At 41.2% G+C, this 13,464-nt stretch overlaps 1 protein-coding gene across 2 annotated transcripts; it reads left to right on the top strand.

Annotated features, from left to right (window-relative positions):
• The first annotated feature begins 818 nt into the window (after positions 1–818).
• LOC118118211 (myosin-7) lies at positions 819–12,944 on the top strand. 2 transcript variants are annotated; one of them, XM_035171222.2, is made up of 39 exons: positions 819–892; positions 1,213–1,273; positions 1,521–1,728; positions 2,411–2,554; positions 2,845–3,001; positions 3,106–3,133; positions 3,253–3,355; positions 3,667–3,759; positions 3,880–3,943; positions 4,062–4,160; positions 4,288–4,391; positions 4,518–4,656; positions 4,733–4,851; positions 4,979–5,128; positions 5,206–5,376; positions 5,454–5,763; positions 5,843–5,922; positions 6,005–6,210; positions 6,293–6,416; positions 6,515–6,651; positions 6,746–7,001; positions 7,125–7,367; positions 7,458–7,634; positions 7,721–7,866; positions 7,946–8,036; positions 8,118–8,507; positions 8,873–8,999; positions 9,069–9,187; positions 9,292–9,488; positions 9,571–9,754; positions 9,958–10,123; positions 10,217–10,341; positions 10,955–11,263; positions 11,347–11,550; positions 11,636–11,932; positions 12,026–12,130; positions 12,278–12,373; positions 12,462–12,596; positions 12,808–12,944. In XM_035171222.2, exons 3-39 carry the CDS (start codon positions 1,528–1,530, stop codon positions 12,829–12,831), a joined length of 5,820 nt encoding a protein of 1,939 aa, XP_035027113.1. In that variant the 5' UTR covers positions 819–892; positions 1,213–1,273; positions 1,521–1,527; the 3' UTR covers positions 12,832–12,944. The 2 variants fall into 2 exon arrangements, with proteins under 2 accessions (XP_035027113.1, XP_035027114.1); XM_035171223.2 differs by having other exon boundaries at positions 12,811–12,944.
• The last annotated feature ends 520 nt before the right edge of the window (positions 12,945–13,464 follow it).

Genomic DNA, 13,464 nt, shown 5'->3' on the forward strand with positions numbered 1-13,464 from the left:
AATGATCTTCAGTTCACCAATAAACAAGCGACAACATGAGGTCAGACAATCATAAAAACAAGCGGCAATATAAAACAACAAAAACATCAGTTAGCAAATAGGCTTTACTGAAATTTAAAAAAAAAAAAAATTTAAATGAACTTTATGAGATTATTTTTTCATTGCAAAAATACTTTCCTTACCCTGACAACAGTTGCACACATACCAGTAGGCAGTCACCAGATTAATGCCTACATTTAAAATGAATGAGAAGTTATTAACTAATTTTATTTTTGACCTCTGTACAAATTAAATACAAAATACCTGTCTTGTTATGACATGCTCGTCTTTACTCCTCCTCACTGGTTATAACTGGAATCTGGTTTCTGTCCACGACCAGTCATCACTTAAAAGAATTTATCACATGAGATGATAAAAAAAAAAAAGTTTAGTCGAATTAGAGATAGAGCGTCTATGCTTGGGTGAGTCACAGGCGAGTTATGCTGGAGAATATTTCCTGGCTCTGCTCCCAAAAAGTCACATTATTTGGAAACAAACAAGCAGAGAGGGCAGCCAGACATCATGAGAGCCCTGTCACAAGAGATGAAAGTGATGGTGATGTGTTGTGTGTGTGTGTGTGTGTGTGTGTGTGTGTGTGTGTGTGTGTGTGTGTGTGTGTGTGTGTGTGTGTGTGTGTGTGTGCGTGTGTGTGTGTGTGGTGTGTGTGGATGAGGGCATGATGGTATGTGTGGTAGTCGTGTACCTGTTGATGTGTGTGTTTGCGTGTGTGTGTGTGTGTTATCAGGTCAGGGTGGCACCCTTGGCCTTGTAAGGCAGGGTAATCTGGGGTTATATATTTGATATCTGCTGCCCTGCAGGTCAGTAGCTGCTTCGTCTTCTTCACCTGGCCTCTGTAAGTCTGAATAAATAGTTGTATTTTTATTCACAGATGCTGTTTTTCACAATTTGTCTTTCTATTGCCTGAACTAAAGGTAAAGTATTTTCAAACTGATCTAATTCAAAGGAATAGAGGTGATGGGTAATGCAGAATTGACATAGATGCTTAACAAAATATGCCTTTGTTAGTTATACTTAAAAATGTGCCCTAAATTGGACAAATTATTTTAAATGAATATCTGTTATTTCTACTCATGTTGATGTGCATCAGCTAATTCAGACATTTTTGAATAACCTCAGAATGTCGTACTTATATTTCTCTGTGCCACAATGCAGGTGGAACACTGGTAGAGTCTCTGAAGCCTGAGCTCACCTCTCCTCTGAGTTGAACGCATAGGTAAATTATTTTCCTAATGTCTCCTCTGTATTTCATATTTGAGAGATAAAGACTGTTGGGTAGTTCAATTTATGCACATAAGATCTTTTGGATCTTTAAAGATTCATTAACTTGAAAATTTGGAGAAAAGAGAACATAAATAGATCCTTTAAACCAGTAGTTGGACATTATCATATTACAGATGTGATGGTGTCCGATAGAGACAGGGGGAATTCCTAATCTTCTCTGCTGACTGTATGTACTTTAGTGCAGCCATGGGGGATGCAGAGATGTCTGTGTTTGGGGCTGCAGCCCCGTACCTGAGGAAGTCGGATAGGGAGCGTATGGAGGCCTCCATGCGTGTCTTCGACATAAAGAAGGAATGCTTTGTCCCAGATCAAGTTGAAGAGTTTGTGAAGGCAACCGTCACCAGCCGAGATGGAAACAAGGTCACTGTGGATACACAGAGGGGGAAGGTCAGTGGTTATATATTAACATTTAGTTTTTAATATTGACAACACATAATTTTCTTTATCATAGTTGAAACCATTAAATTACTATAAAAGTCTAACCTTAACATGTCAACAGTGTAAGTGCAGTGTAAATCCAATAATCATGGAATATGCAGAAGTACAAGACAGGCGAAGTTAAATAAGTAAATTCTGCCTGGCATACCAAATGGTAAGCACACTCAAATCTACAGACTCATTGTGCCTGACAATTCAACCCGTTAAACTTTGGATTAAGAGGGTCAATGCAGTGACCAGTGTCAAAGCAGTACAAGAAACACAAGATCGGAGTTTGAGTATGAATCCATGTTCGAGTCCTTGTCTGGGAGCAAGTGTGAATCTTGGTGTAAATCTGTGTGATTCAAACTGTCGATCACAGAGTGAGTGTGAATAGGATTTCAAGTGAGACCCTGAGTGAAGCTGCAATTAAAGTGTCTCTTGTCTCTACACTGAGCAGCTGAGTGATGAAGTGAGGTATCGCTGCCATCTGGCAAAAGCAATGTATGGCATGATTTGTAATGCTACACTCGCAGTGCTGACAGTAATAATGTTGCCTGAATGTTTGCTTTCTCACTCATTAGAATGACATTTCTATTTGAAAATTGTTTGACAGTCACATGTTAATCAGAAAACTGCATCATCTCCTCAGACTGTGATTGTCAAGGACACTGACATTATGCAACAGAATCCTCCAAAGTTTGACAAGCTCGAGGACATGGCCATGCTGACCTTCCTCCATGAACCAGCTGTGCTGTTTAACCTCAAAGAGCGTTATGCAGCATGGATGATCTATGTGAGTAAACATTAGACCATTCTGTGTGCTACTCTAAGCATGGTGCCGAAAACTACTAAACTACAAAACTACTAAAAAATGTGCATAGAGATAAAATATTTATTTTACAATGTTTTTAGATGAATATTGTTTCACTTAATATATGAATAAAAAGAATGGACAGGAAATAAAGTAGAACTTCTTTTAGGGGTTGGAGAGTGGAGGAGAATCAAAGCATTACAAAAGATTTAGCCCAAAAAGGGCAAAGAACTGATGCCAAAATGGTGATGATGTCAAATTGTTTTTGTCAGACCTACTCTGGGCTGTTCTGTGTGACTGTCAACCCCTACAAGGCACTGCCAGTCTACAACCAACAAGTGGTTGCTGCCTACAGAGGAAAGAAGAGGGCTGAAGCTCCTCCTCATATCTTCTCCATCTCTGACAATGCCTACCAGTACATGCTGGCAGGTACAGACTGCTAAGACTATGTTTTGTGCTGTTTTGAGTAACATTCATTACATATAAACATAATCAAACTTGACACTGACAAAGTTGTACTCTTGTGTTTGTAGATCGTGAAAACCAGTCAATTCTGATTACGTAAGTAATATCATACACTTAAAAAGCATCTGTCACACTATATCCTCTGGAATAACTCTACATAATAATAATAATTCTACATTGTGACCCTGCATTGGTCATTCACTTTGTATTTGCAGTGGAGAATCTGGTGCAGGAAAGACTGTCAACACAAAGAGAGTCATCCAATATTTTGCAAGCATTGCAGCTGGAGGCATAAAGAAGGAAATTTCCAAAGACAAGGTGAATAATTACCTCTGATGGTTGTGTGGTTTGTTTGAGCCTTAAATTGACTTAAAGAACACACATCAGAAGTACACAATCAAAATTCCCAACATTAAGTGGCAACTGCTAAGATAATTTCTCGATGCTGTGGCAATGAACATCGTCTACTGTTTTTACCACTAAAATTGTGTTTAATATCATTTGTAGTTTCAGAGGCTCTTTAAACTTACACAAACCAGACAAATATCACTTGATGTCATTAGAGGCAGCCATAGTCTCTATGTGTAAGAAATTACAGATTGAACATACACAATGTTTCTCTGTGTCAGGGTACCCTGGAGGATCAAATCATCCAGGCTAATCCAGCTCTGGAGGCCTTTGGTAACGCCAAGACCATCAGGAATGACAACTCCTCTAGATTTGTGAGTTTCTAATCTTTTTGTGATTGTATCGTCAATATTATTTCAGTTCCCATAAAAACACAATTATCCGCATGAGCAGATATCAAGATATCTTTATTGATACACACTTCATCCTTTCAGGGTAAATTCATCAGAATTCATTTTGATGCCAGGGGAAAGTTAGCCTCCGCTGATATCGAAACCTGTAAGAACAAATGAAAATCCTTATCAAAGTACCATTATTTCTACAAAGATAATTGGTGTTTTGTGATACAGTCGATTTAACTCAAAGCATCTTCTCTCTTATATTTGTCAATTGTCAGACCTTCTGGAGAAGTCTCGTGTGACCTTCCAGCTCAAGGCTGAGAGAGATTATCACATTTTCTACCAGATTCTCTCCAACAAGAAGCCTGAACTCTTGGGTTAGTACAGAGCGATGCTCATATGGGGAACAAAGTAAAATAATACCCATGGCTGCCATTGCCTTTATATTCTAGCTGTGTTTCCATTTGTCTGACCTTTGCTCACCCTCTCTTTTATGTCATCCAGAGATGCTGCTGATCACAAATAATCCCTACGACTATGCCTCCATCTCTCAGGGAGAAACCCAAGTGGCCTCCATTGATGATGCGGATGAACTGATGGGAACAGATGTCAGGCTCACTTATTTTAATTCAACCCTGATATAATCACAATGACCAAATGTGTTTGTCTTTATGTCACGACAGAAATGACTTTAACTGCAATGATTTAAGAAATGATTGTGTGCTCCTCCACAGAGTGCGTTTGATGTGTTGGGCTTTACTCAAGAGGAAAAGAACTCTGTTTACAAACTGATTGGTGCCATCATGCATTATGGCAACATGAAGTTCAAGATGAGGCAGCGAGAGGAGCAGGCTGAGGCTGATGGCACTGAGGGTAAGAAGGGCTCTGTCTGTCAGGTTGGCTCGGAACCAACTCCCAGATTTTCACAATATTCCCTGTCCTTCCTCAGATGCTGACAAATCAGCTTATCTGATGGGTCTGAACTGTGCCGACCTCATCAAAGGTCTCTGCCACCCCAGAGTCAAAGTAGGAAATGAGTGGGTCACCAAGGGACAAAATGTCGCCCAGGTAAGAAATCACGAAAGCCGGCTTCAAACCTTGTTATCCATAAGGAAAATGTTCAATGTACAATAAAGGCACAAAAGCTGTTTTTTATTTTGTATTGATGTGGTTAAATATATTCCCTGTTCTACAGGTCACCTATGCTGTTGGAGCTCTATCTAAGGCTATTTATGAAAAGATGTTCCTGTGGATGGTAATTAGAATCAACCAGTCACTGGAGACAAGGCAGCCTCGCCAGTACTTCATTGGAGTGCTGGACATTGCTGGATTTGAGATCTTTGATGTGAGCAATCTACAATAAACCTAGGCCTCTTTTTTTCTATGAATGGAATGATAAGAAAATATTTGTTCCCTTTCCAGTACAACACGTTTGAGCAGATGTGCATCAACTTCACCAATGAAAAACTGCAACAGTTTTTCAACCACCACATGTTTGTGCTGGAGCAGGAAGAGTACAAGAAAGAGGGCATTGAATGGACTTTCATTGATTTTGGTATGGATTTGCAGGCCTGTATCGACCTCATTGAGAAGGTGAGACAGAGACATAATTAAAAATGAAGAAAAATATGGTCTGTTTTTTTCATTCCACTTATATTTTGTCTCCTCAGCCCATGGGTATCATGTCTATCCTTGAAGAGGAGTGCATGTTCCCTAAAGCGTCTGATTCCACCTTTAAAGCTAAGCTCTATGACAACCATCTGGGGAAATCTGCCAACTTCCAGAAGCCCAGAATTGTCAAAGGGAAACCAGAGGCCCATTTTGCCTTGATGCACTACGCTGGCACTGTTGATTATAATATATACAACTGGCTGGTGAAGAACAAAGATCCTCTGAACGAGACTGTTGTTGGATTGTACCAGAAGTCCAATCTCAAGCTGCTCCCTGTCCTTTTTGCAAATTATGCAGGAGTTGATTCAGGTACCATGGTGTAAGTTTCATCTATTGATGCTACAACAGTTTTTTACAATAGATTTAAACTCACACTTTTTCTGTACAGCTCTCGGTGAAGGTACTGAAGTTAAAAAAGAGAAGAAAAAGAAGGGATCATCATTTCAGACTGTGTCCGCTCTTCATAGGGTACTGTATGACATGCTATTGATATGGTATTTTGTATATGAGTGAACAAGTATATGTAAATGTTTGCTTCACTATATTACAGGAGAACCTGAACAAGTTGATGACCAACTTGAGGTCGACTCACCCCCACTTTGTACGCTGCATCATCCCCAATGAGACCAAGACTCCTGGGGCCATGGAGAACCCCCTGGTGATGCACCAGCTGCGCTGTAACGGTGTGCTGGAAGGAATCAGGATCTGCAGAAAGGGTTTCCCCAACAGGATCCTCTACGGAGATTTCAAACAGAGGTATTACCTCATTTAAGTCACATACGGCATGATTAAAAAAATATAAAACCATAAAGATAAAATAGATTCTAAAATTTTCCAGATACCGTATCCTGAACCCTGCTGCCATCCCTGAGGGGCAGTTCATTGACAGCAGGAAGGGAGCTGAGAAACTCCTTGGGTCTTTGGAAATAGATCACAATCAATACAAGTTTGGACACACCAAGGTATCGTCTGAAGATTTTCGAAAAATGATCAAAAGTTACAAATGAGTCTAGTAGATGGAGAGGATTACAAAAATTCCATTAACTATTGCTATCTTTAGGTGTTCTTTAAGGCTGGATTACTGGGTGTGCTTGAAGAAATGAGAGATGAGCGGCTCTCCAAAATCATCACCGGTATTCAAGCCAGATCCCGAGGGCTTTTGTCTCGTATTGAGTTTCAGAAAATAGTGGAACGCAGGTATCAAGATTTTATTGGTTCATTCAACAATTATTGGTTTGTGATATATTTATTTAATTAAAGCTTCTATTTTATTGGGGAAAAAAACTTCCAGGGATGCTCTATTGGTGATCCAGTGGAATGTCCGATCCTTCATGGGGGTCAAGAATTGGCCCTGGATGAAGCTGTTCTTCAAAATTAAACCTCTGTTGAGATCTGCTGAGTCAGAAAAGGAGATGGCCAACATGAAGGAAGAATTCCTGAAGTTGAAAGAGGCTTATGCAAAGTCTGAAGCTCGTAGGAAGGAACTGGAGGAGAAAATGGTTTCCCTTCTCCAAGAGAAGAATGACCTGCACCTACAAGTCCAGTCTGTAAGTCTAATCACAGGATTTCTGATGATTTAATGTCACAATTTAACTGCACAGTAGCATCGATCATCTGTCTTGCAACTCATCATTTGTTTATAACTTGTCAGCTTAACACTTTCATTTCAGGAGCAAGATAATCTGTGCGATGCTGAAGAAAGATGTGAGGGGCTGATCAAAAACAAAATCCAGATGGAAGCAAAAGCTAAAGAGCTGACAGAGAGGCTGGAGGACGAGGAGGAGATGAACGCTGAACTGACGGCCAAAAAGAGGAAGCTGGAGGACGAGTGCTCTGAGTTAAAGAAAGACATTGATGACTTAGAGTTAACTCTGGCCAAAGTGGAGAAAGAGAAGCATGCCACTGAGAACAAGGTACCACAAACACTAATAACAATAAAATGACTCTGTGTCCAAAATATGATCTGTGATGAAGTCCTTGATAAAAATGTCTCCTGGTTATAGGTGAAGAACCTGGTCGAGGAGATGGCAGCTCTGGATGAGATCATTGCCAAGCTGACCAAGGAAAAGAAAGCCTTACAGGAGGCTCATCAGCAAACACTGGATGACCTGCAGAGTGAAGAGGACAAAGTCAACACTCTGACCAAGGCCAAGGCCAAGCTGGAGCAGCAAGTGGATGATGTAAGAAACAATATCTTATACCATGTAGATGATAAAGTAAGTATTGACAATTAAACTCACAAATGTTGTAATGATGTCAAATTAAGCTTGAAGGGTCTCTTGAACAAGAGAAGAAAGTTCGTATGGACCTTGAGAGAGCCAAGAGAAAGCTGGAGGGAGACTTGAAGCTCACTCAGGAGACTGTTATGGATCTAGAAAATGACAAGCAGCAGTTGGAGGAGCGACTGAAAAAGTAAAAAAAGATTTTTTACCCTGTTTATTCATTCTCACTTATTTTATGAAACAAACACTAACTGAACAACATTTTACAGGAAAGACTTTGAAATCAGTCAGCTGAATGGCAAATTTGAAGATGACCAGGCCATGATCATTCAACTGCAGAAGAAGATCAAAGAGCTGCAGGTAAAAAGCGTAAGGATGTCAATTAATTGTGAACAATTTTTCACAATGTTGCTACACTTAAACATGTTGTTGTGACATAAGGCTCGTGTTGAAGAGTTGGAGGAAGAGCTTGAGGCAGAGCGAAGTGCCCGAGCCAAGGTGGAGAAGCAGAGAGCAGACTTGGCCAGAGAGCTGGAGGAGATCAGTGAGAGGCTGGAGGAGGCCGGTGGAGCAACATCTGTCCAGATTGAGATGAACAAGAAGAGGGAGGCTGAGTTCCTGAAACTGCGCAGAGACCTTGAAGAGGCCACTCTGCATCATGAAGCCACCGCTGCCACACTCAGGAAGAAACAAGCTGACAGTGTTGCTGACCTGGGAGAGCAGATAGACAACCTGCAGAGAGTCAAGCAGAAACTGGAGAAGGAGAAGAGTGAGCTCAGACTGGAGCTGGATGACGTGGTGTCCAGTATGGAACACGTAGTTAAGTCTAAGGTACTGTACATGTTCTTGAAGGTGCACAAGTCAAATTTCCACAATGGTGCAGCCACCTGACAAACTTCAGGGTGAGACGTATCAATAAAGTGTCTTCATTCAATTTGAATTTAAAGTTGTTACTCTCCGTAGGGAAGCTAGGGGGTTACATCGGTGAGGACATTGCCTGTGTTCAGTTACTGCTCCACTTTGCAAAAAACTAAAATGGGTTAATATATGCATAATCACCTTTTGCATCTCTGTGCTAAATTTGTAAGTGCAAAATAATAATAGTAAATATCTTGAAAAGCAGACATTTTTGTCATCTTTTGTTTGACTAAAGCTGAATAGTTGTAAACATTGCCTGTGAATTATTTATTTTGAAGATTATCTTGGAGAAGACCAGCAGAACCATGGAGGATCAAATGAATGAATACAGAAACAAGTGTGATGAATACCAGAGATCCCTCAATGACTTCACCACCCACAGAGCGAAGCTTCAAGCAGAGAATGGTTAGTATTATGCTCTTTTCATGTTTCACTTTATTTTTAAATGCTACACTGGATTGTTTGCCTTTCTAGATGAGCTATCAAGACAGATGGAGGAGAAGGAATCTCTTATTTCTCAGCTGACTCGAGGAAAGAATTCCTATAGTCAACAATTTGAAGATTTGAAAAGACTACTAGAGGAGGAAATAAAGGTATGGGGATTTACTATTAAACAATATGTGTCAATTAGTTTTTAAGACTCATAAAATAGTTTCATAGTTCAGAGGGAATACCCACATTATCTCAATTAATCCAGGCCAAGAATGCATTAGCCCATGCAGTGCAGTCCTCTCGTCACGACTGTGACCTGCTCAGGGAGCAGTATGAGGAGGAGCAGGAGGCCAAGGCTGAACTACAGCGCAGCATGTCCAAGGCCAACTCTGAGGTGGCTCAGTGGAGAACTAAGTACGAAACTGATGCCATCCAGAAGACCGAGGAGCTGGAGGAGGCCAAGTGAGTCAACCATATTTCTACTTCCAACAATTCAGCAAAGTTTAAAACCAACTAACCCTGAATGAATTATGTTGTTCTCCAGAAAAAAGCTGGCTCAGCGTCTGCAGGATGCTGAGGAGGCTGTTGAAGCAGTGAATGCTAAATGTTCCTCTCTGGACAAGACCAAGCACAGGCTGCAGAATGAGATTGAAGATCTCATGGTGGATGTGGAGAGGTCTAATGCTGCTGCTGCTGCTCTGGACAAGAAGCAAAGAAACTTTGACAAGGTATCAGTATTTTTTATCATCCCCCAAAAAATTGGAATGTCTAATGCTGTATATCTCTTTAGAATCTATGGATACAATGCCTATAAATACAGCTCTTTAATGTACAAACTTTCAGAGTACATGAAAATGTACTTATTTGCTCAAATCTACCTCAGTTTGGGGATTTAAACTTAAAATTGTACAACTTGTATCTCAATGCCTAGGTCTTGTCTGAATGGAAGCAGAAGTATGAGGAGTCTCAGTGTGAGCTGGAGAGCTCTCAGAAAGAAGCCAGGTCTCTGAGCACTGAGCTCTTTAAACTGAAAAACTCATATGAGGAGACTCTTGATCATCTGGAGACCCTGAAGAGAGAGAACAAAAACCTGCAGGGTAATGTATCAGTCATCGTGTTTTACCAGGCAATCCATACAATTTGCAAATGTAAAAAAAATACCAACAAAACATGACGATTTCCATACACAGAGGAAATTTCTGACCTCACTGCGCAACTTGGTGAGGGAGCAAAAACTGTTCATGAGTTGGAGAAGATTCGTAAGCAGCTGGAGCAGGAAAAGAGTGAGATTCACTCTGCCCTCGAGGAAGCGGAGGTAGGACTAGAACCTCAAATCCACAGAGAGTTTCTTACCGACATATGGTCTCTCACTGAGCACTTTATTAGGAACACCATTAGAATACTGGATAGCTTCTCCTTTTTCTTCCAAACAGTTTCCGTTCTTTACCTCATGTTCATGAAAACAGTTTAAGACTGTTACTTTGTGACATTTAGCATTATCTGGCAAGAAGAAGGTAGCCATTAGAAGGTAAACTTATGTGAACATAGTCAACAGCAATACCCAGATATACGCCGTGACATTCAAAGCATGATTGATTAGTATTAAGGCCCAAGGGTTTCAAGATAGCACTCCTCCCAACATACTTCACGACCAGCAGCCTGGACTGCTGACACAAGGCAGGTTGGGTCCAAGGATTCATAATGTTGATGCAGAATTCTGACCCCACAATCTGCAGCCTGGACGGGAATCCAGATCCGTCAGAACTGTATCTGCATGATTTTATGCTGCCACGTGATTGGCTGATCGAATGATTGCAGGAAAAATCCGGTGTTCCTGACAAAGTGCTCTGCAAGTGTATAGCACATGCACAGTTGCAAAATTAATTCTAAATATATATGGTTTGCCAAACTCCTGATGTCTATCTTAGAGTTCCCTTGAGCATGAGGAGGGCAAGATTCTGAGAGCCCAGCTTGAGTTCAACCAGATCAAGGCTGACATGGAGCGCAAACTAGCTGAGAAAGATGAGGAGATGGAACAGAGCAAGAGGAACCTGCAGAGGACCATTGACACCCTGCAGAGCTCTCTTGAAGCTGAGTGTCGCAGCAGGAATGAGGCCATGCGTCTGAAGAAGAAGATGGAGGGAGACCTCAATGAGATGGAGATCCAGCTCAGCCAGGCCAACAGGCAGGCAGCTGAGGCCCAGAAGCAACTCAAATCTGTTCATGCACATTTGAAGGTAAAAAAGGAGGCTTAGCATTTTATTTTTGTTGCCGTCCTCATCTAGTAATTTTGTAACTGGAAGCTTTGAAAACTTTCCAGGATGCTCAGCTCCAGCTTGATGACTCTCTGAGATTAAATGAAGATATGAAAGAAAACATGGCCATGGTTGAGAGACGCAATAACCTGCTTCAGGCTGAAGTGGAAGAGCTGAGAGCTGCTCTGGAGCAAACTGAAAGAGGTCGCAAACTTGCTGAGCAAGAGCTGATGGATGTTAGTGAGAGGGTGCAGCTACTGCACTCACAGGTAAGACAGATACTACACTTGTACTTTTTAAATGTTGCCTTGTATTGCACTGTATAACATATTTGACCTAACTTTATAAAAAAAGAATACCAGCCTGATTAACCAGAAGAAGAAGCTGGAGGCCGATACTTCCCAGCTTCAAACTGAAGTGGAGGAAGCAGTGCAGGAGTCCAGAAATGCAGAGGAAAAGGCCAAGAAGGCCATTACTGATGCAGCCATGATGGCAGAGGAGCTGAAGAAAGAGCAGGACACCAGCTCTCACCTGGAGCGTATGAAGAAGAACATGGAGCAAACCATCAAAGACCTGCAGCACCGTCTGGATGAAGCTGAACAGATCGCCATGAAGGGAGGCAAGAAGCAAATGCAGAAGCTCGAGGCCAGGGTGAGCCTTTCTGTTACATTTGTAAGGTTTGGTAGGCAATTATGATGAAGAAGTTACTTGGAAAATCACTTGAAAATTCTCGTCCCTGGACAGATAAAGGAGCTGGAAAACGAGGTGGAAATGGAGCAGAAAAAAAGCAGTGAAGCTGTGAAGGGTATCCGTAAATATGAGCGCCGCATCAAGGAACTTACCTATCAGGTTGGTACCATGTACAGTGGGGTTCAAAAGTTTGAACTTATTTACTTGAGTGGTTTAAATTTTTTTTTAAACCATCATCATCCTTTATATGCGTGTGTGGTTGAAATATCTATTAGAGGAAATTAAGTTTGTAACCTGTTTCGATAGACTGAGGAGGACCGCAAGAATATTGCCCGACTCCAGGATCTAGTGGACAAGCTGCAGCTGAAAGTCAAAGCTTACAAGAGATCTGCTGAGGAGGCTGTAAGTGTGGAAATACGTGGTGCCTTCTCCCTCATGCCACTCTACAATTAGTTCAACTAATGTAATTTGTTTAATTTGACTTATACAGGAGGAACAGGCGAATGTTCACCTTGGCAAGTTCCGCAAGCTGCAGCATGACCTGGATGAGGTGGAAGAGCGAGCTGACATCGCTGAGTCCCAGGTCAACAAGCTGCGCGCCAAGAGCCGTGACGTGGGCTCAAAGGTTTGAAGCATGCATTCTGTAGTAGGTGCACAGCATCTGACCCTGACACATGCTGCCCTCTGTTGGCTACATGTATGCTTGTAAGCTACACTACCATTCAGTTATCAGCCCACTGGATATATAGCTTTGTGGTACTAAAGCAGCACTAATCCAATGACCTAACAGCTGTTTCTCTTTCTTCTCTCTCCCTTTTCAACTCTAATGGCTGCAGCAGAAAGGCTTTGATGAGGAGTGAACCTTTGGAGCCTTCAGAGACACTTTGTCCTGCTGTGTATCGTAGATCCCCTCAACTATCACTATTCACAACCTGCAGTGCCTAATAAAATATCTTCAAGCTGTTGCACATCATTCTGAGCTTCCTTCTTCTTTTTTTGAGAATTAATGCTTTCATCGGACATGATAAAGGAAATATTGTAATATATGATATAGCTGGGATTGGCTCTAGCTTCCCATTGACCCTCAAAGGATAAGCAGGTATGATGTTGACCAGTCAGTATCAACAAAGAAGTTATAGCTTTTGAATAAAAAATACTAAAATTTGTAGTGACATATTAAAATCTGCATACATATATGTAAATATATACAGTTAATTGCATATCTTAAATTGCCTTAGGGATACAAGTGGAATAAGACTGAGAAAAAGGTTTGAGCTAAATTATGATGCAGAGTTATCCTAGATGGGAAAACCCAAGGACACATTACTTGTGGCGTCACTGGGCCTAAAAACTAGAAATTCGAGGTGAGGTTGTGGCTAAACCCGTTAGACATAAAAACAAATCTCTTGTTCTTAAAATAGTGGTTCAGATGTTCCACGACCCTGGGCCTCAAGGTCAAAGACAAACCAGTACTTATACTCAGGACTAACATA

Source organism: Hippoglossus stenolepis, chromosome 11 (assembly GCF_022539355.2).
Source record: "Hippoglossus stenolepis isolate QCI-W04-F060 chromosome 11, HSTE1.2, whole genome shotgun sequence".
NCBI classification, from domain to species: domain Eukaryota; kingdom Metazoa; phylum Chordata; class Actinopteri; order Pleuronectiformes; family Pleuronectidae; genus Hippoglossus; species Hippoglossus stenolepis.

Excerpts from the sequence above, each read along its gene's own strand:
- LOC118118211 (XM_035171222.2), top strand. The coding sequence starts at position 1,528 with ATGGGGGATGCAGAGATGTCTGTGTTTGGGGCTGCAGCCCCGTACCTG. Across the intron at positions 4,657-4,732 it reads TGAGGCTGATGGCACTGAGG|ATGCTGACAAATCAGCTTAT; the intron begins GTAAGAAGGGCT and ends GTCCTTCCTCAG. Across the intron at positions 7,635-7,720 it reads TGGAGCAGCAAGTGGATGAT|CTTGAAGGGTCTCTTGAACA; the intron begins GTAAGAAACAAT and ends TGTCAAATTAAG.